A 25692-nucleotide genomic window follows, 5' to 3' on the forward strand; every position below is an offset into this window, starting at 1 on the left:
ATCTCTTTCCCTCCTTCCTCTGCTCCCTCCCTGCCTTCTCTGCTGTTCATTCTTTCCATCTCAGTCCCTTTCCTTCCCTCTCTATCTCAGTCCCCCTCATTTTTTCTCCTCCTAATCGCTCTTTCTTACTCCTTTTCATGAACTTTCATCCACTCCCAGCTAATGAACAGAATGGAAATGAAGAAAAGTTTTTTGAACATCTTTTAATGGTGTATCCTACATTGCCTTTGTTAGTGTGTGGAAAACAAGTGGTCAATAGCAAGAGGGGAGTATCATTACCTGTTGTGTGAAGCAATAGTCTGTGTGCAAAGCAGTAGTGCCCCTCTCTCCTGTGTAGAGATGTTGATTTAAATTGATGGTAATAGCTTCATTGCCTTAGTCATTTAAGGGAGATAGAGACCTTTGCAGTTTAACGATGTAATTGAGATTGTTTACCGCAATTTCAGTTTTGATAACACTGACGTTTTCTGTCTAGTTCTTTAAACAATTTGTTCTCTTTACAAGAAAGAACACTTCTCAAGGAGAAGTATTCTCTCAATTAATCTCACAATAATTTGGGAAAATTACTGTTTTAAAAGACTCACTTATTCATTGCTGTCCCTAAAGTTCAGTTTATCTCTAATACTGAATTTCACATATAGTGCTTTTGGATCCCAGTTACATTTATCTGAGAGTTAAAGTTAACAGGTTTGAATTCTACCATTTTAACATGTGCTGCTGTGTAGGAAAGTCTGGGTGAATATCTATTCCTTTTTTGTTTGCCATGTGACTGTTGTGGCTGAACTCAGCTTCTTAGAAGAAGCTTTAGACAAATTCAGGATATAAAATGTAAGATAGTGCAGAAGAAAAAAACAAGTACATACTCTCCACAGATAGAGTAGTAGAGACCACATAGTTGCCTAGAGAGGTTGCTCAGAGATGATCAGAGAAAAATGCCTGTACAGCACTTCCATTCAGACACTTTTGATTTCCAGTCTTAGAAGAAGTAAAACTTCTCTAGCTATGCAGAACTTTCTCTTCGTACAGATTTTCTCAGCCCAATCAGCAGATAAACATCAAAGATTATCAGTTACTGGTTTGAGCTTTTATTTATAAATAACCTTGCATGCATCAGTAAACCTGAAAAAGCATTTATTCCAGGAAAATTTTTGCTTAAGCATTTTACTGGAGAGAAATTTAGGTGAGGAAATGTGATGAGAAATTCAGCTGCTTTAAAATGCTGGAATTGCTGCAGAACAAACAAATTTCAAATTATTTGGACCAAAATAGAGGTCTGTTAATCCTCTGATTACCTAACCGATTTTGATGTTCATCTCTCAGCTTTCCTGCATGTAGTTTGTTTTCTTTCACAGCACCATTTACAGGGAGATCTTCTTACTGTTTTTATATTTGATACATAAAAGCAGCTCAGTTTTCTGTTAATGCTGTGTTTAGACAACATTTCAGTAGCTCAAGAAAATGGAAAAGATTTTTAAGGTAACTGTTAAAAATTGCATTTACAGGCTCTGAAAGTGCTTCTCCAGTCCAATCTGCTCTTGGATCCCGATCACAGACACCCTCTCCTGCCACTCTTCATGCAGATCATATTGAGCAGAAGGATCTGCAGCTGGATGAGAAGCTCCACCACTCTGTTTTACAGACGCCAGATGACCTAGGCAATATCTGGAATAGAAAATACAAACCTGTTCCTTCTTTCTTTCTAGTGCAATATAGTGAAGTAGTATATGTGACTAATGTTGCATGAGTTGTAAACAATCCTGGGCAAGGCTGTTTTATCTGCACTTAATTTCATTTATCACATTTAATTTTAGTGATTTCTTTTAAAAGCAAAGACCTTTTGCATTTTATCCTGCATTTCATTGGAATTATTAGCAGTGGATTAAGAGTCCACACATTTGTAATTGTTCTTTCAGTTACTTAGAATCGTGGCAGCTTAATCTAGTGTGTGGCCCTGCCATGGATTGTTTTATTGATGAACAAATAATAAGACATAATTTTAAAGTAATGTTGTCATTCCTCTTTGGAAATTTGGTTCTTTTCCCTTTCATATTTAAACAAATTAGTAATTACATCAACTATCTTAGCTATTGAATTCTGAGATACATTCACTTTGTAAATATGGTGTACACATTTCTCCCATATTTGGTCTCATGGAAATAGAAGAGTGTCTGACATTTATTTCAGACCCTTTTCTTAAAGTAGCCTACTGATGAAAAGAAATATCCTTTTGCTTTGTACTTTGTAATCTACAACCTAGAAACCAGTTAGTGTCTCTACCACAGTGGTCGAGATGTTCAAAGGATTGGGCGATGTGATTAGGCTGATTTGTGATTTAAGTTTGATTTGGTTTCCCTGTGGGAGCTGTGAAATTTTCAGAAGATCCCAGCAAATTCTGTTGCTGAGGTGTTTTGAAAATCCACCTGAGGGGGTGGAAGGAAGACGCTGAATGCCTGCTGCTTTAAAACTGTGACTCAATAGCTAGTTTCTTGTGGCTCTTTAGATAGTTAAGTGTGATTTGAGTAGACGCAAGCCATCGTAATCTGTTGAATGTTTCCTTGCATGGACAGTCTAGATCAATCATCTATGTGGAGAGAGCTAGGTTATGGGGCTAGGTTACTGAATGTTGCCTCTCCACTGATATATATTTACTGCTTAAAGGACAGTAGCTAGAGACAGGTTTGCTCTCACCTTTCTCTTCAATTTGCAATAAAATGCATTCCTAGTAGATTCTAAGGAAGGTATCAAAGGTAATCTTTGTGTTTTATTGGGGAAAATGAAAAGTTGAAACATAATTTTACTTGAAAGCAGGCAAGTGAAGTTCTGGAGATTTATTGACTCCAAAAAATGTAAGACAGCACAAAAGGATTGGCCTTACTGGGTCCATCTGATCTGTATTAGAGCTCCAGAAGTGACCTTAAATGTTATTTATGGAAAGAATATAAGAAAAAGGACAATTCTTCCTCTACGGAGTTTATAATATACGTAGTTTAACATATGCAGTGTTGAGATGGCTGAATGGGTAAAAAATAACTAACTCTAAAAGCCTAATCTTTTGGTTTTAGGAAGATTATGTACATAATAGTTACATCAGAACTTTTCTTCTTCTGGAGTTATATCTCACTATACTTTTTTTCTTCTGTTACAGAAACTAGTGATTTCCCCTCAGAATGTTGCAGTGTGATGGCTGGGGGAACACTTACAGGATGGCATGCAGATGTTGCTACTGTGATGTGGAGGCGAATGCTAGGAATTTTGGGAGATGTCAACAGCATCATGGATCCAGAGATTCATGCGCAGGTTTTTGATTACCTGTGTGAACTGTGGCAGAATCTGGCCAAGGTAAAAGAACTGAACCTTTTCTCTGACCTGACCTGACCTGTTAGGGCAGGATTTTCAAAAGGAAAAAAACAACACCTTATTTCCCTTTAATGATTTTCTTTTCGTTTTGTTTTTAATAATTGCAGATAAGAGACAATCTTGGTATTTCAACAGATAACCTAACTTCACCATCTCCGCCAGTTTTAATTCCACCACTGAGAATTCTAACACCATGGCTATTCAAGGTAAATTTGAACACTAAACTATGAAACAGAAATGGAAGTTAACGTAGATGCAGAAGAGCGTTTAATGCAATTTTTAAATTTTTGAACAATAAATATTTTTCTAAAATTGTAGGCAACAATGCTGACTGATAAATACAAACAAGGAAAGCTACACGCATATAAACTTATTTGTAAAACAATGAAACGAAGACAAGATGTTTCTCCAAACAGGGATTTTTTAACTCATTTCTACAATATAATGCACTGTGGACTTCTTCACGTTGATCAAGTAAGTTTAAGTATGAAGTTAAAGGTAACATAGATGTTAGAACTGGAAGTAAAGTTATTTTCTCAAATATACTCAATGGATTTTCAGCTGAGTAACTTAATAGTTATGCCGTTGATACTTTTCTAAAAAGTAATTTTGGATAAATGGTCTTTCTGTCCTTGTTTGTAATCAGAAATACTTTTTTTGTAGTCCTTTTCAAGCAAATTTGAAGGCAGAAAATGTACTTTCTCATTTTTACTGATTGTATGTTACAGATTGAAATATGCAAGAAAGAGAAGGAAGCAGATCTCTCTCAAGTCTACTGTTCTTACTTGCTCCCTGATGCAACAGTTTAGCTTGTAAATTGTGCTCACTACATTGGAGGACTTTGTTTCTACAGCAAGAATAGGAACCAGCAAGCTGAGATGTACTGAGCACATCTAATCAGTGGGAGGAGATCTTTTTCATAGGTTTTATTATTAACAAGTCTGAAAATATTGGATGGCTTAAACACTGTTTTGAAAGCTTTGCATCAGAAGTGTGAAAATGTTGAATTTATGAACTTATTTGAGGAGTGGTTGTAGGCATAGTGAGATCAAAGGTTTAAACAATCCTGTTTTCATTAGCTGGGCAAAATAGAATTAGTCTAAAATTATTCCAGAGATGGCTATGGATAGGACAGATCTCCAGTTTCTCTCCTCTAAAAACCAGTTTGTGCTGGTTTTCTGCTGGATAGCAGATCTTCCTATAACATAGTGCCATTTGGTTGGATATTACGACTAGTGAAGAATTATTCAAGGGAGAATAAAGGGGGGTTTTTTTGCATATCTGTGAACTTGGGATGGTTTTTCATAATTTTATTCTTTTCCAGTACTTTTGAAGAAATTGCACCAAGTACAGAAATTTTTAAAAGTACTTCACTAAGTCTACATAAATGCAATATGCTGTGTTGAATAACTACATACCAGAAATGTTATAAAACACTTCTTTATCTTTCTTTCTTTATATTTTGGTTCCATATGGATATACGTAAGAGGTTAATCTATTTTTGTAAATTATAGTCAGGTAATACTTGTTGGAGAGGATTAAACATGTTGTTAAGAAGGTATAATAGCTGGTTATCTCACTGTATCTCTTCAGAACATACTCAAATGAGTGGTTAATCACTTACAGAAATCTTAAAAGCTAAATGTAAATTAATATATGAACTATGGTCCAAGATTAAATTGATCTATAAATATATCACAGTTTACTTTCATTAATATGAATATACTTAAGGAATTTATCTTTTATGCTACTCTTCAATCATTAATGAGCATCTTAATGACCACAATGAATTTGATTTCTCACATTTTTACTTTCTACCTTTGATAAATACTTACCTTTTTTCCTTAATTTTTCATCTTGATTCATGTTGATACTTGTCCTTTTTTCCCCTTTTTTCTCTGCAAGGATATTGTCAATACAATCATTAAGCACTGCTCTCCCCAGTTCTTTTCGCTTGGTTTGCCCGGTGCTACCATGCTTATTATGGATTTCATTGTAGCAGCAGGAAGAGTAGCTGCTTCGTCATTCCTCAATGTAAGTATTCATCAGTGAATTCTCATTTGTGGATGAGTGGGAAGAATTTGAGAGAAAACTGAGCAGTATTTTAACTTGACTGGGGTGTTAACTTCATCTCAGAATTTAGCGTGTGGTTTTCAGGTACAGATGATGTCAGTGATTTATTCTAGAACACTACACATGCAAGTCCTCTTCAGAAAATATGTGAAGAATGCAACAATTACTGTTGAAGTAGAGAATCTTTTACTTCAGAGTTCTCAGAATTGTGACTATCATTTTTCTGTGCTTTAACGTATTTTAAAGTAAATGTCCATTTTGACCAGATTTCATTTTAAAAGTGTATTTATTCCTTCATATCTCTGTTTATGCAATGACTTTCATGATCAGGCTTGAGAACTCAAATCTACTAGTGTTTGCACTATTTGAATGTACTTCTGATATTGTTACTCAGGCAGGTTCAGCCTTATATAGGATACTGATATGATTACCTATGTGCTGTTGACCTTGCATTCTCAAAGTTCCCCAATAGTCCCCTCCATTAGTCTGTGAGTTTTGACTGTTTCCCACACCATTTCCCCTCTAATCAGCTATGAAATCCAGCCTTGCTCGAGGTACTGTCTGAAGCCTCTGTCAGCTTCTTACACTGTAGCCTTTTCTGTCCAGCAATGTTTCATGTCGCCTCTGGTAATTTTCCACATCTTGTTCAATTAGCTGAGTCTAAGCTGCCTAGTTAGCAGCTCAGTCATTTCTGTGTAGTCTTAACAATTCCTTTGCTTCCTTTTGACTGTCTTGGAAAATGGGATCGCAGGGTGTGCATGAGTAGCCATCCAAGGGCTGTGGTCTCTGTTTACTAACTCTGCAGAATTTGCAGGAGAAAGGAAATAGCTAAACAGTTTCAGCTGTTGTTCTCCCCACCTTTCTTCCTTTTTTTAGGCACCAAGAGTTGAAGCACAGGTTCTTTTAGGATCTCTAGTCTGTTTTCCCAATTTGTATCATGAACTACCAGCTCTTCACCCAAATATTCCTGACATTGCTGTGTCTCACTTTACAGATGTTAAGGTAGGAATTTCAAGAATATTTTGCTAATATTCAGCTAGTATATGTTTAATATGGTGTTTTTCCAGAAAATACTAACTAAAATTTTAAGATCCTAAAATTTTTGAGAAATAATTTCAAATAAATTGTAAGACTCAAGATCCCATAAAATTTTGTCGAACTTTATACTGCTAAACATACTTTATAAATGCTATTAACTTAATAATAAAGTGTTTTCTTACGTTTGTAAAAGGAAATTATGTGTTATCTCACCCTTTCAAGCCTACTCTCATTAGGGCTATTTGCAGATCTCAGATTCGTTATTTAATTGCGAGTTCACAACTGGTGAAATCTGCCTGTGTTCCTAGGGGCTTTAGAAAACTTCTGTACACCAATGTGATCTTCTAGCCAAAAGGCAAAGATTAATGGAGACCTTACCCTGTATATCGTGAAACAGACTTGGCTGGTGTGCCAGTATACTGAAACTGCACAGAGCTCAGTTTGTGTGTCTAAGAAAGGCTCCCCTTACGTTTTATACGTTTTTTACTTTTTCCCCTCACTGTTTCAATTTAGGGAGAAATGATGACTTGAGAGTTGCTTTATACCTTGCTCCCCTTTGGAGACTGATTTTGAATTCCTCCTTTCTCATTTCTGTTATAGAATGGCTGTTTATTTGAACTTTCTTGAGGGCAACCTACAGCTTTAGGGATATTACACTGCAATTGAGTCCAAATTCTTCTTGACATCATTCATAAGGCACTGTAGTCACTTATTCTGCCACTAGTTGCAAATACTTCTAAAATTATTTAAATTTTTTAAAAATACTTGCTTAAATCTGGAATTAGATTCTTTCTGTCATAACCATCACCACTGTTCACAGAAGCTAGTTTCAACAAGTCCCTTATTGGATTTTTTACCCTTGATATTTTATGGAAATGTTTTGACAGGAATTGGATAAATGGTTCATAAGCAGAAATTAGGACAGTAACCTGGGGGATATTCTTGGGGTAGCACAGTAATGAGCATCTGGGACAGACTAGAAGTTTAGAGTAGTGGTAAGCAACCAATTCATCTGATCAGAACCTAGAGACTCAGCTAAGCAACATGCCTGAGTGCACTATAATAAAATTCTGATTTTTCTAATGCTTCATGTTAAGGAGTTATGGGTAAATCAATGAGCATTTTCCTCTTTGTTTTAGGAACTCATCATTAAAACTGTGTTAAGTTCAGCAAGAGAGGAGCCATCTGGTCCTGCACGGTAGGTCATATAAAAAGAGCTTCTAAATTAATAGATTTTTTTCTTTTTTAGAGTGTTTTGAGGTGGATATATTAGAAAACTTAAAGTAAAAGTTTGTGTGCATTTTATTTATTATTTTCTTTACCACAAAACTGTGATCCACCATGTGAATTTGAAATTGTTTGTAACAGAGATATTAAAAGAACAGACTGGGCTGGTCTAACCCAGTATCCTTTCTCTGATAGTGGTTGATAGGAAAGGGTATAAATATGGCTAAGAGAATAAGCTGTATGCTTTCCCAGCCTACCCTGGTGTTCAGCTCAGGGATTTTCGGTGCCACAGAGGCATTTTTTTTACTTTCATTGAAGACAAGATTATGAGGGGAAGGTATAGTTATTTTTTATTAGAGCACATGATTTAATTTGAAAAACAGAAACAATACAATGTACATGAGCTCTTTTTTATGGTATGGACAAGAAGTAGAATATACTGAGCTAAGGATTAAACTAGGACTGGTTGCTCTGATGCTTAAACCTAAGCATCTTCATCAAGTAGGGGGCTTCAGAGAGGATAGTTATCAGTTTTCTATTTCTTAATCTCCTCAGGATTTTGCTCCTCCTTACCCACCCTCAGAGGCTTTCACTTATAGAGCCCTGCCTATGGGATCGGAACAGGAGTCTGTAACACCCATCAAGGAAGAGCACACTTGTGTGCCTTATGTGTTTGGGAAAAATGTATATATACATCCAACTAAAATATATTGTCACTTAAAAATACTAAAACTACATACCTGAAAAATACAAGCCTGGAAAGATCAGCTTATTGAACCTTTAAATGTTTTGCTGGAAAATCAAGAGCGGTTTTCATCAACCCACTTACCTGTTTCTTCACTTGATCTGATAATTTCTCTCTGTGATTCTTCAATAATAGCGTTGTGGCCACATTATTACACAGTTTTTCAGAGACTACTCTGAATAACGATAACAAAACTGGTGTTTTTAGTAGAAACCTCCCAGACTCTAGATATTTTGCACATCAGAATAGTATATCATTGGATTTGGAATGGTTCTTAGTAGCATGAAGAAAACTTAAAATAGTAATACAGAATTGTCTACTTTTCTGTATACTAAAGATTTTTTTTTTTGAGTCACTTTACACAAACTGTCTACATTTATTGTTAAATCCATGCTATATTCTTATTTTCTTTTTTTCAGAAAGAATTGAAACACATATTATGGACATAGCGGAAGTGTAGATTGCTCCACGTCCTCTGAGGCTGGAGTGTGTTTAAAACATTCCTGAGGGTAGCTTGCAGTAGAAGCTTGTAGTAGTAAATGGTCCTGAAAATTTTCTCCAAGAAGAAAGCTATGAAGATCTTAGATTATTCTGATACGTATTTAATTTTTACAGTCAGGTTGGGTTTATGACCAGTATATAGGAATAATCTTTTCTACTGGAAATTAAATTTTTGTATGTCTTACTGCACATCAGAAAATTTCTAATCATTTCCTTTCTTAATTGTGATCTAGACTCAGTATGCCCTTCAACTTTTCCTCCATATGCAATTTTTCCCAAAGTTGTTTGTTATTTTTATCACTTTTTTTCCTAGATTCCATCAGTCTTGTTTTTATTCTAAAATTGGTTTAATCAAAATGTATTGAAGGCAGTCCTGCAGTTATTCTCTCAGTGGCAATGTACAAAACAGGGTGGTTTTACCCTACCATGTAGAATTCATTCCTGTGTGTAATTTTGCTACCTGTATGCATTTTCATGATTCTGTGTAGCCTTAAAACCCTTTTTCTGCAGCACAGGCAGACACTTCTGTTCCTATTCTAGCCTATGATTTTTCCTTCCCAAATGTAATGCTTTGCAGTTTACGTGACCAACTTTCATCTTGTTGATTTTGGATTTCTCTCTAATTTTATCCAAAGGATTTTGAGTTCTGCAGTTGTTTCCAAAACATTTGCATAATGTGTTCTAGCAGATAATTACTAATGACTCAGAGATTGCTTAAGGTAGCTCTTAACATTTCCGAACAAATTTCATCCATCTTTGCTGCTTTGAACACATATACCTAAATACCATTTACCTTTACATTTCTATTTCCTGATTTAAATGAAGAAACAACAGAAGTTGAAGTACTTAATAACAGTATGTATGCTGTCTATAGCATTCATTTGCCCGTCCTCTATTCATCCTTGTTTACTGTCAATCTAAAACAATGTAAACATCTGTGAACAAATCACATTCCCCTCTCTTGTCTCTGTGTCTCAGAAGCTCTAATTTAATAATAAGCAACTCTTACGTAGGAAAGGGGGAACGTGCCGCCACAGTTTTTACTTTGTCATAAGAAAATATAAGAATTTCTCGTATATTGATTTCAGGTAATAGTTTAATCAAGAAAGCGCATAGAGATGCAGGAGTTCTTGATATCTTTTTGGATTTTTCAGTTGCTCAGAACAGTGCTTCCTCTGTCCTTTCCTCTGCATTCACCAGGGTACTTCAGATTTTTTACTCATTTTTATATAAGTTACAGCACTGTAAAGGTTTTTATGTAGTTCTTTTGGAAATACTAGAAACATATTTGTTGTTACATGTCTTTAGGAAGGCATAATAAATCATAAAAATTACACACTCTTGTAGAATGTTTCTCAACACTTGTCCTCCAATGTTGTTTTACAGATGTGTTGCGCTTTGCAGCCTTGGTATTTGGATCTGTGAGGAGCTGGTTCATGAATCACATCATCCTCAGATCAAGGAAGCATTGAATGTGATTTGTGTTTCTTTAAAGGTGAGAGACTTAAACTTTTACAATGTATGTTGACTTGATGTGTAAAGATATTTTGCCTTTTCAAAGTCATGATCACATTTTAGCATCCTTTTTTCAGTCTCATTTGCAATCCTTACAAAAGAGTGAATTCAGTTTAATTAGTTGATCTCTTGAACTGTCAAAAGTTCTTTACCCTTCTTTAAGTTTGGAGGGAATGGTGTGCTAGGAGATAAGATAGTGGATCTTTATCTTAATATACATTATTAGCCACTCTAACCTCTACCCTTTGGAGCATAGTAGTTTGTTCATCTCCCCATCTTTCTTTAATAATCTTTGCAATTCAGGTTTCAGCAAAAGCTCTACTATCTCTGTCTGGCTTTGTCCAGCTATACCACTTCCCACATCCTGGACTCAAACTTCCACCAGGGTTTTCTGCATCTATTTGTAACTAGATCCAGGAACCTCTCTTGGATTAACCTTAAGTAAGGGCCAAACTTCCACCCATCCACTCACTCACTAGCCCTCCTCAATAGGACAGGGACAAAACAGCATGAAAAATCTTGTGGGTCAAGATGAGGACAGGGAAATTGCTTACCAACTGCCATCATGGGCAAAACAGATTTGAGTTAATTTATTGCTAGTTAAAATAATTTCGGCAGTGAGAAGCAAAGACAGAATTTAAAACATCACCTTTCCCTGCCCTCCCTTTCAGCTTCACTCCTTTGTTTTCAACTCCTCTGCCTCCTTCTGCTTCCCCCCCTAAGTAGTACAGAGCAGATGAGAAATGGGGAGTTATGGCTGGTACACAACAGTTACTGTCTGCTACTTCTTCCTCCCTCCTTTCACTGGCTGCAGTCCTTCAGGATAAACCTCCTTCTGTGTGGACTGTCTTTGGACTGCCCACAGACAGCCCTCAAGAAATATCCAGTGCTGAAGTGTGGGGTGCTCCAGTGTGGATCTCCTTCGGCATAGTCTTTTCTGTAGGCTGCAGGGAAATCTCTGCTCTAGCATCTGAAGCACCTCCTCCCCCTCCTCCTCAGACCTTTGTGTTTGCCTACTGTTTATCATTCCTTTCTTTTTTCTTTTTTTGTTGTTTTCCATTCTCTGTCTGCGTGGCGTATTTACCCTTTCTTAAATATGTTTTCACAAAGTCACCACAAACCTAGCAGATGGGCTCAGCTGTTCTTCGGTGGATCCACTGCAGATCTGGATGGAAGCTCCTCCTTCTGGCATGGCAGTCCCTAGCCTTTTGTCTCAGAGAATCCCCTGTAGCTTCTCCGTTACCAAAACCTTGCCATGTACACCCAGAAGAGAACCACACAAAGACACTGGACTACAAAAGTGTGGAGTTTTTCCTTCTGCAGCATTTGTGTCTTTTGCCTAGGCTTGCCATGGTTGTCCAAGTTATTCACATACCTCACTAATTGGCATCCTGGGTTACCAGTAAACCAACCGCTTAAAACCTCCGTGGTGCATTCTGACCACATTGCAAAAGGAAAAGACCATGGTAGAGGGGACGTTGGAAGGAATCCCAATTTTGGGAGCCATCTACCGTGTATGCAAAAAGCCTGTCCCAAGCCAAGTTGCTGCCTTGTACTCTTTGGCTACTGACAGAGTAGAGCATCCAGTGTAAGAGGGGAACAGGAAAGAAGGTGGCAAGTGCAAAGCCAGGCAGAAGTTTTCCAAAGCTTCTTGTGCTCCTTGCTCACCTACTCTCTTCTTGCCCCCGCCAGCCAAACCCCATTATGCCCATAGCCTCACAACATTCTGTGCATGTTCACTTCTGAGTCTGAGAGTCCCTGCAGTATGCAGAATCGTTTCTTAGTCCTGCCTAGATATTTAGAGAGAAATATAGAGTACTTATACTGCATGCCTGAAAGCACTGGAGGATATTTAATTTGCTGTGGCAGTGCTTTTCTATGCTTGTTCTAGGAGCTGCACTCTTTTGCTTTTTTTTTCTGGATAAGTGTTTTTGTTTTCCTACTATTTTAAATCTTTTTTGTATTTGTTCTTATTTTATAGAGTAATAAGAATATTTGTAAAAACACGTTATTTTTTAGCATTTTGCAAATTTACATGTTTGTAAGAAATAGCTTCAACTTTTCAAATATTTTCAATTTATTTCCATTTATTTTCAGAACCTTTCTATGTGCTCTTTGTTTGCATCAAAATTCAATAAATAGTCTTTGTATATATACACATTGACAAAAATTGGAGTACCTCTGCTATACATGACTTCTGTCAGATGTTGGGGACTATTACTTTCTTTTAAGCATTGGTAATCTGAAAAATGTCTTAGAAGATCAGCTCATCACATCCCGTGATGCAGGATTTGAGTCTATGTCTAAAATGGTAGCTGCAGGGCATTTAGGATTAGACTCTAAATTGCAATTTCCTGTTTTGCAAAGTCACACTCATACTTTGCAGCTCCACTAATACTCTCTTCCAGGGTTTTCCCCTTGCTTTTTAATATCCCTTAACTCTTGCATTTTATCAAGTTCCTGTGCAGGTTTGGTATTAGGCAAATTATATTTTCATCTTGCTTCTGCAATTTATCAATATTTGAACTATTTTTAATTCTGAAATTCATAGCGATTTCTCTTCTTTTTCTTTGACGTATACGTATCTCATTTTTATATTATTATTTCTATCTCATTTACGTAAAACATAAATTACTTCTTGAATGACAGAACAAAGATCTTCACATTTCTACTTTGCTTTGCTTTGTGTTGACTAAAACATCCAGAGCATGTTGGCTTTTTTTCCTGTTCTGAGCAATGGCATACATTCACAATTGAGTTTAATAATAAAATGAAAAGTTCATAAATATGTCACAGAAGAAACAAATTAGCTCTAATTTGTTACCCAAGCAGTCTCCTGGCTACCAAGTAAGTCAGAGGTTTGAACTCCCAGAATGGATTATTTTCTTATTTTCAGGAGAAATGAATGAATAGAGAGCTTTAGTCCTAGTCCAATTTATGGATAAGCTCAGTTGAGCAAATAACATTGAATAGAAATGTTAGCAGCAATTATATTCCTATTTTTGGAATACCAGAAGCATACTCAGAGCTGCAGTTCATCAGTTGGCTTTGGATATAGCTAGTGCTTCTCCCAGCAATGTGGCAATACTGCTGTGTCTGCATTAACCTCTGCAGAAGTCCGAGCACAAAGGATCCTAACCAGCCACCCAGACCCCTGCACCTCATGATTTTGTTATACTTCTCTTAAAAATGCTGTAGGTACATCACAAAGTTGTGTTGTACAGGCTTAGTTGAATGAGAGCTAAACATACCTTATTTGCAAGTATAAAATGGACAAGGTTAAACTTGTGATTTAGTGTCCAGAAAGCAACAGACCATTGTGGAGATGAACAGTACGGTAAGACTAGTCTTCTGAGAAAAGCCCTGAGAGCTAGGCAATGGGCAAGTGCCAGTTCATTGACCCCTTTTCCCCCCACCCCCATCAAGTAGCTTTTCAAAAATTATGTACACAGTTTCACTACTAAATATAAAAGTAGTGAATTCTTATCACAGAATACGCTGAGATGGAAGGGACCCACAAGAATCATCAAGTTCAATCCTGTCCCTATACAGGGCCATCCCCAAGAGTCACACCATGTGCCCAAGAACACTGTCCAAACGCTTCTCAGACTCTGTCAAGCTTAGTGCTGTGACCACTTCCCTGGGGAGCCTGTTCCAGTGCCCAAACACCCTCTGAGTGAAGAACAGTTTTCTAATATCCAGCTTAAACCTCCCATGACACAACTTCAGGCCATTCCCTCCTGTTGCTGGTCACCACAGAGAAGAGGTCATTGCCTACCCTCCTCTTCCCCTCATGAGGAAGTTGTAGACTGCAATGAGGTCTCTGCTCAGTCTCCTCCAGGCTGAACAGACCAAGTGCCCTCAGCTGCTCCTCACATGGCTTCCCATCAAGGCCCTTGACCTGTAGCAGACTCGCACATTATTTTTTTGCCCCTTGGTTCTTACCCAGAGTCTCTCAACTGTGCCATTGCCAACTGTGACCACCCCTCTGCTCTTCTGCCCTATCTCTCCTGAAGAGCCCGTAACTGTCCAACAGGGCACTCCAGTCACAGGTCTCATCCTCGCTGGGTTTCGCTTAGGCCAGTGATGTCAAATCTCAGGGACTGAGCCAAAGTTTGAGCTTCTCTTGTTGGTTCCTCACGCAGTGTGCAGTGGTATAGAAATATTTCAGGTGTGGTACATTGTAGCCAACACCTCATGAGGCAGATTGAGGGATCCTATTAGTTCTTGTTTCCTCGAGTTTTGGCACACCATCTCATCTCTCATCACTGGCGAACCTGGTTTTGTCTGCTTCCCCTTTCCAAGCTAGTTTAAAGCTTTGTCAACAAGCCCCACTAGCTCCTGTGCAAGAGCTCTTTTTTTTCCCTCTGAGAACGGTGCATCCGATCAGGTGTCAGTAGACCAGGTGTTGAATTGATCATCCCAGGGTCCAAAAAATGAAATTTTTTTCCAATTACACCAACCTTGGAGCCATTTGTTGACCTGATGGATCTGCCTATTCTTATCAGTATTATTCCTTGTTACTGGAAGGATTGGGGAAATTATTATCTGTGCTCCTGATCCCTCTATATAGTAATTTATAATATTATATATTATTTTATATTTATTATATATATTTATGTAATTATATATATTATTTTATATAATGGTAAAAGGTCCTATCTGACCAACCTGATCTCCTTTTATGATCAGGTGACCCACCTGGTGGATGAGGGAAGGCTGTGGATGTGTCTATCTGGACTTCAGCAAAGCCTTTGACACAGTCTCCCACAGCATACTCCTGGAAAAACTGGCAGCCCACAGCTTGGACGGGCATTCTGTGCTGGGTTAAGAACTGGCTGGAGGGCCGGGCCCAGAGAGTGCTGGTGAACGGGGCTGCATCCAGCTGGCGGCTGGTCACCAGTGGTGTTCCCCAGGGATCAGTGCTGGGCCCAGTCCTGTTTGATATCTTTATCGATGATTTAGATGAGGGGAGTGTACCATTAGCAAATCTGCAGATGACACCAAGTTGGGGGAGCATGTTGATCTGCTGGAAGGCAGGAGGGCTCTTCAGAGGGACCTGGACACACTGGAGAGATGGGCTGACTCCAGCAGGATGAGGTTCAACAAGGCCAAGTGCCGGGTCCCGCACTTTGGCCACAACAACCCCCTGCAGCGCTACAGGCTGGGGACAGAGTGGCTGGAGAGCAGCCAGGCAGAAAGGGACCTGGGAGTTTGGATTGACAGGAAGCTGAACATGAGCCAGCAGTGTGCCCAGGTGGCCAAGAAAGCCAATGGCATCCTGGCCTGCATCAAGAACAGTGTGGCCAGAAGGCTCAGGTGAGACCTCATCACTCTACAGCTCCCTGAGAGGAGGTTGTAGCCAGGTGGGGGTCGGTCTCTCCTCCCAGGCAATCAGCAGTAGGACAAGAGGGCACAGTCTCAAGTTGTGCCAGGGGAGGTTTAGGTTGAATATTAGGAAAAAGTTTTTTACAGAGAGAGTAATCAGACACTGGAATGGGCTGCCTAGAGGTGGTGGATTCACCATCCCTGGAGGTTTTTAAGATGAGGCTGGATGTGGCATTGAGTGCCATGGTCTTGTAACCATGGTGGTGTTGGATCAAGGGTTGGACTTGATGATCTTGGAGGATTTTTCCAACCCAATTTCTTCTATGATTCTATGATAATAATAGTAATGGTGGTAAAACAGGAAAGGAAAAAAACCTAAGTGATACACAATAAAAATGCTCACTGGCCACTGACTGATGCCAGGCCACCCTTTCTGAACCCAGACAAGCCACACTTCCAGATAACTACCCCCAGTTTATGTACTGGGCATGATGTTTTATGCTGTGTAATACCCATTTGGCCAGTTCGGGTCACCCTTCCCAGTTTCTTTTGCTCTGCCTCCTCACTGGCAGAGCACGAGACAAGAAAAAGTCCTTGACTTAGGATAAACAGGACTTGGCAAAAACCAAAACATCAGTGTGTTATCAGCATCCTTCTCATTCTGAATCAAAAACATAGCACTGTAACACCTACTGAGAAGAAATTAACTCTATCCTAGCTGAAACCAGGACAACATTCTTTTGAAGTGTGATATATTGACAGCTTTCTGAAGCAGATGAAGGGTTTGAACTATTTCAGCCAATCCCCATATTCTCAAACAAAACTTCCTGCCTGGTGCTCTTCCCATGAATAAGAAAACTTGAATGCACAAGATCAGATTTTAAATTTATTCATATTCATTACTTTATACCCTTCATCTTAATGTGAAATTTATGTCTCCACTGGCTTTTGTTCCTTTCTTAAATTAAAAAAAATAAAATTCTTTTCAACCAGAGAAAAGGCTATGTAAACCAGCCTTAGAAATCATTCATTCGTTCATCTTCATTTTAGAGCCTGATGTGCTTCTTTAAAAAAAAACTTTAAAAATTAAAACAAGAAATGTTTCCTGTTTTTAAGTAGTGAATGGCTGATTATTCAATGACTCTGGAAAGTCTCCAGTTCTCTTTCTCAGGTAATTTTTTCTTACATTCAGTCATCTGGATACTCTGTGTTAAGCTACTCCAGTTTGTCCACCCCATTTGTCTTCTCCAGTGACTTCGGGGTTTTCCTGCAAGCTTTTAAGGATGTTTTCAGCAATCTGGATTTGATCTCAAGTTCTGTAATCAAATTGTTATGCTTTCAATTTTATTTAATTTTTTTCTGGTTGTCACTCAAGCTTGAGCATTAGAATCTATACCCTGCTTACTGTGTTCTTACAGAGTACTTTCACAGCATAAAGAGAGGCTGTCTCATGAGGGATAAAAAATAATGGTGTACTTGTCATAAGCTATGGGAAGACTTGCAGATGGGAGGTGTTCGCTGTGTTTTTAATTAAAAGCTGACAATAACAGAGAAACAGGGAAAGTCAGAACAAAAATTAACTACCCATTGTGTACTCTGGTTTCTGTCTCTGTGGATGACTTACAAGAGCAATTCATAGTCTTCTTTTATCCTTACATAGATACCACAAAAAAAAATGTTAATTAAAGCTTTATACCTCATACTTTTCTTTATGCTTGTACCATTTCTTTTAAATGCAAAATGGCTGGCTCTGCTTTGATAAGAAGCTGACCCAGAACAGAGTTCTTCCAGTGTATTTTCCACTTTTAACTTCTTGCCATTCAAAAATTTTATTCTGAAATCTTTAATTTTCTGCTCAGGCTTCATTGCCCAGGCATTTCAACTTTCTTTAAGGTTTACTTCTTTTTGAGGTTTGTGAGATGTATCCTTCCCTGAAGGGTTAATGGAGTTGGGCTGAGTAAGAAAACAGTCTACGATGCCAAGAAATTAAATCTAAGTGTTTTTGCAGCATAATTGCCCCTTTCTGAGTTCAGAGGTAGACAGCCACCTTGCAATGCATACCTATGACAGCTTCACTGCTGAATAGTGAAATGAAAACAAGTAAACTACTTTTTTAATAATACAGGAATTTACTTATAAAATTAACGTTGTCCATGTTGTTTGCTGCACAGCTTAATGTTTTAAAGCAAGTGCAATGAAGGTAGAAACCTCAGTTACATGTCCTGTCCCCATCTTTTAATCTCTTTGTTTTCCCACTTAAGAGTATAGAACAGAACATCTCCTCCTAAGGCTGGGAAGTAATTGTACAAATGCACTCCCTTCTGCTTTGACCAGCACAGTAACTTTGGAAGGTGGGCTCCAGTGCAGCAATATTCTCCTGCCTTTAAATTATAACAGAGAGAAGCAGAGTTAAGCATAGAAGCCAAGGTGCATTCATTTCCATTCAAACAGGCACTGGAAACAGCAGTTGCTAGCAAACAGCAGAAAAGTTAGTCTCATGTTCAGTACAATATGCTGTGGTGTGGGTGCATGGCTCGTCACTTGCCTTGGTTCTCTGCAAAGACCTCTGATTTCAGAATTGAATCTTCGGGGTTTTTTGCAGTGATTCATTAATATTAAAAATCATTAAGTTAACAAGAAATGATTTCGTTCTTCCTGGCTTCATCATAATGTACTAACCAGTCTGAAGTTAGGAGACTCCTCTCCCCTTTTCCTCATTGTATGCAACTCGCTGGTTGTCTGCCCCAAACCTTTTATGTTAGCTGTTAACATTTGTTTATGAGTAAATAATTCCTTCTAAGTTTTCTGAAATTTAACTCTGTTCATCTGGTAAATAGGTATTTAAGCATCTATACATGTAAAATTATCACCGACATTTGTGACCGCCCTGCCGCCTAATGTACTCTTACGTGAACACATTTCATCTCATTGCTGTGCTATGTTCTTTTTTCTAGTTTCCAAATAAAACAGTAGCCCAAGTTGCCTGCAGTATGCTGAACATGCTGATACATTATGTACATAGACTTCAACTATATCAAGCTGATTCACCTTTACGGATTATTCAAGTAAGTAATTTTTGTAAACTTGAAATTTTCCATTATTTTAAAGGAAACAGTAAAAAATATATTTCCCTGAAATTAAAATAATAGAATATTGACAATTGCATTTCACAAAATATTGAATTAGTATAACCATAATCTTACTTAACACTAGCAGTAGGGATTTGCAGCATACTTACTTCCTGACTCTGATACTGACGTGTAATGTCCCTGTGTCATGCCTGTTTTTTCTCAGAGAAAAAAATTACATGAGAATGTTGTCAATAAAGTCCAAGGCTTTTTAATATTAAATATCTTCAAATATGTTTATTTAAGTTTAGTGAGAAAGTGATTACCTAAAATATGGATCTGGAATTATATTCTTCATATCCATTAAAGAGTTTCAGTTTAAAGCATAAATAATTATTTTGTATATACTTCCCATAACAAGGAAATAGATTATGGCCTCTGTGAGTCCAAATCGCAGAGAAAAGACAGAGGTCTCCCAGGTAACTGGAAAGGGAATCATGTGAAAGCTTCTTAAGAGGTATAGCAAGCATTTCTTCTGATCCTCTGCAGTCATATTTTTGATCAAGTGAAAACAGGGTGTATACGAATTCTAGTAGGTCTAAGAAATAATGGAACACAGATAGCCCCATATACAAACCAGCATCAGATTTTGTGCCCTACAAGTGTGTGGAATCAAGTTCTCTTCCTGTCTGAATATTTGGGGTAGCCGTGTAATTTCATTGTCCTTAATGCATTGACGTCAGTCAAGCAAAACATATTCCTTCGGTGTCTTCTGCAAAACTCAATTAAAAGTTTTTTTATTTGAAAAAATTGGCAAGAAATACTGTAATTTGTCTCAAAATAACTTTAATAGAATTTAACCATGAATCTGGTATCATGTCACATTTACCTGCTTAAAAAATTATTTTAAACTTTAATATTTAGGTTATATTTTAAAAGAAATATGTATGTTTCCTCAGATTCTGATAGCAACTATTACACATCTACTACCCAGTACAGAAGCTTCCTCTTATGAGCAGGACAAGAGGGTGAGTATTTTTCATTTCTTCTTAATATGTCAATTTAATTACAAAGGTGCATGACAAAACTTTGTTTCAAAATTTAAGCTATTTTAAGTCAGAGACTAGGTCTTTTACATATAATACAGTATAGTCTTCCTAGAATTGCAGCAATATTGTTGATCCAAGTGAATTCCTGGTGGGAAAATATGCATTTAAAATTAATCAAGGTTGATTTTTTTCAGTAATTAGAAAGTCTTCTTTTTCCTTACTCTCAGTGAACTTAAAAGCAAATTAATGTTAAAACTTGTCTTATAGGGAAAATATATTCTCAACTTTTAGAAAGTACATTGCAAAACATAAGTTTATAATTTTTTGGTGTTTCCATAGTATGTACATTCTCAAGAAAGATAGCCTATAATATTCAGATGAATTTGATTATCATCCTCCTTCAAAATGATTGCTGTTTGTGCTTTCAATGTGCCTGAGCCCCCAAGCTGAGATCTTTCTTTACCTGTCACTCACATTAGTACTTTCTGCCTCCTGAAAGCTGTGTCTCTTCTGAATTATTTGGCTTTGCTCTGAGGCTGTGGGACTCAATGGTCATTTAAATGACAGCTCCATCATTCTGGGCTACTGTTCCCACAGGAGCTGGAGTTCATCTGTTGCTCCTTTTGGCCTCCAGAGCTCTGTTTCACCTCTTGTGTCTGTTCACAAGAAGTCAGGGGCTGTTGTAGGCTACAGTCATATGCCAAGCTGCCACTTTTCTGCTTAAGGATGCTTCTCATAATTGACAGAGTTTCCGCGTAAACTAATGGTGATCATTGTACGTCAAATACCATATAAAAAATTGTCATACCTATTTTGACAAATGTAGTCCTAATGGGTTTCTTAAAAATTGATTTAATATAAAAAGACTCAGCCCTTCATCATTAAGTGTTTCTGAGAAGCAAACTTGTAATACATCATGTGAAATGAGTGTTATGTTTGTGTCATTTTTTAGTAAATAAGTGGATTTTCTTTGAAAGACTTCTATTTAACTTGTTAAATATTTTAGAGAATCTTGCAGCTATTTATCTGAGTTGTTTTCCTTCCACAGCTAAGTTTTAAAAATTAAAAAAATTATTTGACGTCAGTAAGTTATTAATAATTTGGTGGGGATATGTGTCTTAATCTAATTCTGTTCTACAGTCTTTAAGAGCATCCCTGAGAGGGAGTTGATTCTTTTGCTAACTGAGTAGTTTACTCAAGTTAGTTGAATTTGTTTCAGATGATAATTGGTGCTGCATAACGTTACTGATATGTTGTAAAGAAAATTCTGTGTTATTTATTAAGCACTAAATGCAAATTAATTAGTTCCATTTTGTGTATTCTGTGATTCACTTTACAGTGAAATTTATGTGCACAATGGCGCATCAGCCTTAATTTGGGCCCGTGTTATCTCTCAATTTAAAAATAGTACCCTAAAAATGAATTTTGAAAACCAAGAGTATTGTCTTACCTATCTGTATAGTATCTGTCACAGTCTTACCATGATGAGAAACTGTTGAATGGGTGGTCTTTGTTAAATACCTCAGTAGCCAAAGTTTTTACTGATGCCATAGGTTTTGAACATACAGTGGTTAAACAAGTGTGACCTGCAGAAGGTTGATTCTACTGAATTGAAAAAAGAAAGCAGAACTGAGAAATAAAATAAAGTGATAAATATGAGGTAACAGGTGCTGGTTTAATTGATTTGTAATTGAAAGTGTTTGTTCCAGTTGGTGGTTTCTTTACTTCTGTGCTTATTGGATTGGATAATGGCCTTACCATTAAAGACTTTGCTGCAGCCTCTTCATGCTACAGGAGCAGAAAATGATAAGACTGAAAGATCCGTTCTTAACTGTATATATAAGGTACATGTTTCTTTACTCGCTTTCTACATATGGAGATAGTGTCAGTTTTCACTGAAATGAAGTCAGAAGTTTTCTGTAAGCTGACTGCCGTTTTGCTGCTGAAATGTGAAGTGCTGGCTCACTTCTTGTACATTTCACTGTAATAGCTTGACCTTTGGTATATTTGGAATCTCTGGTTTTGTTTTTCATTTTGGATGTTTAACCAAGACTTTTTTTTTTATGTCATGTTGATTGCAGATGCTTATATTGTAGAAGACTAGCTATACATAAGACAAAAGGATGGAACTTATATACCAGGAAATTTCAGTTAGCAATCAGCAAAGCAAAAAGCACTAAGTTATTATTACTGTCTTTAGGAATACAGAAGAAAGATAGGTGTTTTTTTCTTTTTCGAAGGGAAGGGGATTAAAAGCTCTCGCAGCTTAGACCTAGCATATGTAATTAAAGAAGATAGGAGATCTAAAAATAAAGGTAGCTTAGTGATTTGTTGTAAGTTTTGTTTCTTTATTGTTAAATTCCACTTTGGTGTGGACACTGTTTTAATAATTTTCTTTGCAGACCAGGGTTTGTTTCTGTAAACATTAAGCATCTAAAATTTTCCAACATTTGGTTCTCCCTACCTGGTTCTAACAAATCAGTTTAAAAAATGTAAATAAAAATAAACTTAATTTCTTATAAAACTATCAAGTAGAAATTTCAGTAGGTAATGTAATGAAATTCTGGTTTTGTTCTAGGTTCTGCATGGGTGTGTCTATGGATCTCAATGTTTTAGCAACCCTAAATATTTTCCTCTGAGTCTTTCTGATCTGGCATGTATGGATTACGATCCTTTTATGCATTTAGAAAGCTTAAAGGAACCAGAACCACTGCATTCACCAGACTCGGAGAGATCTTCTAAACTTCAGCCAGTCACTGAAGGTTTGTCAAATTGCCTAAATACATTTTCTTTCAAAAAGATTTTATCTTGGTTTCCAATCTTGAAGCGTTGGTCTAAAGCATATGTTTTCAGCTATATCTAGACACCAGATAGGAACCATTAGTATGGAAAGAGCAAAAGTCATTTTGAGCAATTGCTGTTCGATTAACTCAAGTAAGTGTGTTTTAAACAACACTAAGGTCGATATGATATGGATTCTTCTATGCTCTGTTTATCAGCAAAAAGTGTTAAGTACTGCAACAGGAATAAATGTAATGTTACATTTTAGTGTCAGTAAATTAATTTGTTTTTTTCTTAATTTTGCTTCTTTTTCTAAGAATATTTTGGATTCCTGTTACTATCTGAATTTGCAATACTGAATGCTTTCTGTGAATTTTTGTAGCCTATCATAATTTGTTGTCAATTTGTTTACACTGGCTAAAACCACAGAGTTGTCTAAAAAGAGAGAAATATTCTCTCATTTGCTTAGAACCTTAGGAGACCTGGAAATTAACATTTCCTCTGAACTCAAAAAAATAAAAAATCCAGAAATTATGCTACAGAGGGGTACCATGTATTATGCAGTGTATCTAGTAAATACCAAATGGCTACATTGGGAAGAAAATTGAAAAAGATGAGATTAAGATATGAGAAACTCTGTGTAGTGCTATTCTCCCTCTGTATTAAGTTGTTCCTTTTAGGCTTCCTTAAGGGTATTAAGAACCAGATAAATGCAGCAGCTCTTTGTAGCAGCTGTGTGCTAACAGCAGGTGATTTTGTGGTCTGCAGTGACTACGTGCTGTTTTTTATGTAGAGAAAATGGCTAATCATTGTGCCCTTGTCTAAGGCATGCTTCATCATCCTCAAGTACTTTTTTGGCCAAAGAATTCTAAACATAGGGTTGTCCCCTAATAAGCTCAGTATTGGATTGAACAAGTCTGATTTGAGAACTATTGGCAGGAGGAGCTGTAATTATTAAATTTACTGAAGAATGAAGCAAGGTAATATAGTTGGCTTTTCGTCAAATGGCTGTGGTCTTATTAGTAAAAAGTAATCATCTGCTGGGTCAAAATGAAAGAGGCTTCGAAGTATTCATTCTGTCCTAATTACAGTCTCACCTATACATATTATATAAAGCTAATATTTAAAGCATTTGCCAAAATTAACTTCCACTGCATGTTCTATTACAGTGTAGTGAATTGTAGTAGCTTTTTATGCCTGGCATCTTTTGTATTCTGTAATAATCTGTAATTATGGGTTAGCAGCAAATGCTGTGTGCCTTTTTTAATCTGGCAATCTGAAAAGACAACCCTGAATAGCTTTCTCTTTAAATGGATACAGTTGCACAAAGCCTTAGCATCGATATCTTCATTTTGCATTTCCGACCGTGATCTGTTCTTTTATGATTTCTTGTTAAAATTCTTAATAAATGTAATCTCAGATACTCCTTTTATCTCTCCAGATAAATTAAGTTTCAGGCCTCTGGAATTATAAATCAGACTATGAAATTTAATTGGCAGACTACAGTATTATAATGCAACCCTGGTCCTACAACCTTGGCCCTTCTAGTACCCATTGCCAAGCAGAGAATTAAACTGACAATGCTTGACCGATGGCACAGCATCTGTTCTCCCTGGCATTGTTAGGAGTGAGAGGAGTAAAACTAGCCAATAACAACCGGTCTGGGACTCAGTCAAGACAGAGGGTCAATTAGTACAAGCTATCAGCAGAGCAGGATGCCAATGGGTCAAGCTCTTTTAGTAGAGTAAAGGGGTATAGTACCCTTTTTCTAAGAAATGGAAATGGGCAGGGCAGCAGTTGTAGGGAAATCAGGGAAGTTCTACAAAGGCAAGGTGGGAATTGCTAGACTCTTAGGTCATAAGTAAAGCTGAAAGTGCTGATATGCCAGAATTCTAAAGACAGGGTGCTTTAATGGATGAAATCGATGTATCCTGTTATGCCTCCCATTGTTCAAGGTCAGATCCATCACAAGTTTTGTGGACACTTAGCCACAGCATGGTGTGGTATGAGACCATGAAGATATGGGACTTATAGTGACTATGTAGTGGGGGCAGGTTCTATTGAGAGGCTGGAGCAAGCCATGCAATAAACAACAGGACAAAGATTTCTTAAATACTCTGGAAACAGGCAATGTGGAGAAAGAAGATGACTATTGACCTCTTTTTTTCAGTTACTTGCCAAGTTCTGTGTCTCACAAGGAATCTCTTGTACCTAAGATTATCAGTGAGATTGTTCTCCTTTCTGTAGGCTTCAGGTAAAGTGATAGATTTCAGTATAAGATACACAAATAATAATTTTGCAATTAGGTGCTAAGCATATTAAACTGTTGTATTTAGACCAGAATGAACTTTTAGCAGCTGGCAGTAAAGACATCATCAGGAAGCTTCTACTGCATCATCAGAACTTGCAGACAGCAAGTCTCTGGTGCTTTCATACATCTAAAGAATCACTGGCCTTGTTTACATGAAAGCTGATGAACTGTTCCTCTAGCTGGTGTCAACAACAACCTACTCTAGCTACAGTACAGGCATACAATTGCTGTCTGTGTGGTTTGACCCTGGCTAGATGCCAGTTTCCCACCAGAGCTGCTCCATTACTCCCCTTCTCAGCTGAACAGGGGAAGGAAAATATAATGAAAGGCTCATGGGTCAAGATAAAGATGGGGAGAGACCACTCACCAATTACCGTCACAGGCAAAACAGGTTAGACTTGGGGAAATTAATTGAATTTTTTAACAAGCAAATCAGGATAGGATAATGAGAAATAAACCCAAATCTTAAAACACCTTACCCTTACCCCCTCCTTCCAGGGCCTAACTTTATCATGAATCTCTACCTCCTCCTTACCATGGTGCGGGGGGATGGCTACTGGGGTCCTGCAGTCAGTTCATCACATGTTGCCTTTGCCACTCCTGCCTCCACAGGGGAAGAACTCCTCATACTCTTCCCCTGCTCCAGCCTGGGATTCCTCACACAGGAGACAATCCTCCATGAACTTCTCCAACCTGAGT

General features: G+C 37.4%; 1 protein-coding gene across 9 annotated transcripts in view; it reads left to right on the forward strand.

Annotated features, from left to right (window-relative positions):
• Window positions 1-25692, forward strand: part of RALGAPA1 (Ral GTPase activating protein catalytic subunit alpha 1) — a 139921-nt gene that overhangs the window by 56570 nt on the left and 57659 nt on the right. For all 9 annotated transcript variants that reach the window (XM_050335732.1, XM_050335735.1, XM_050335734.1 and 6 more), the window contains 12 exons: window positions 1503-1655; window positions 3146-3339; window positions 3465-3563; window positions 3676-3831; window positions 5263-5391; window positions 6307-6432; window positions 7608-7666; window positions 10328-10436; window positions 18739-18849; window positions 19812-19880; window positions 21611-21745; window positions 22480-22663. In XM_050335732.1, coding sequence (XP_050191689.1) covers window positions 1503-1655; window positions 3146-3339; window positions 3465-3563; window positions 3676-3831; window positions 5263-5391; window positions 6307-6432; window positions 7608-7666; window positions 10328-10436; window positions 18739-18849; window positions 19812-19880; window positions 21611-21745; window positions 22480-22663 — 1524 coding nt within the window. The remainder of the gene's footprint in view (window positions 1-1502; window positions 1656-3145; window positions 3340-3464; window positions 3564-3675; window positions 3832-5262; window positions 5392-6306; window positions 6433-7607; window positions 7667-10327; window positions 10437-18738; window positions 18850-19811; window positions 19881-21610; window positions 21746-22479; window positions 22664-25692) is intronic.

This window comes from Myiozetetes cayanensis, unplaced genomic scaffold (genome assembly GCF_022539395.1).
Source record: "Myiozetetes cayanensis isolate MyiCay16 unplaced genomic scaffold, myiCay2020 scf6-25, whole genome shotgun sequence".
NCBI lineage: Eukaryota > Metazoa > Chordata > Aves > Passeriformes > Tyrannidae > Myiozetetes > Myiozetetes cayanensis.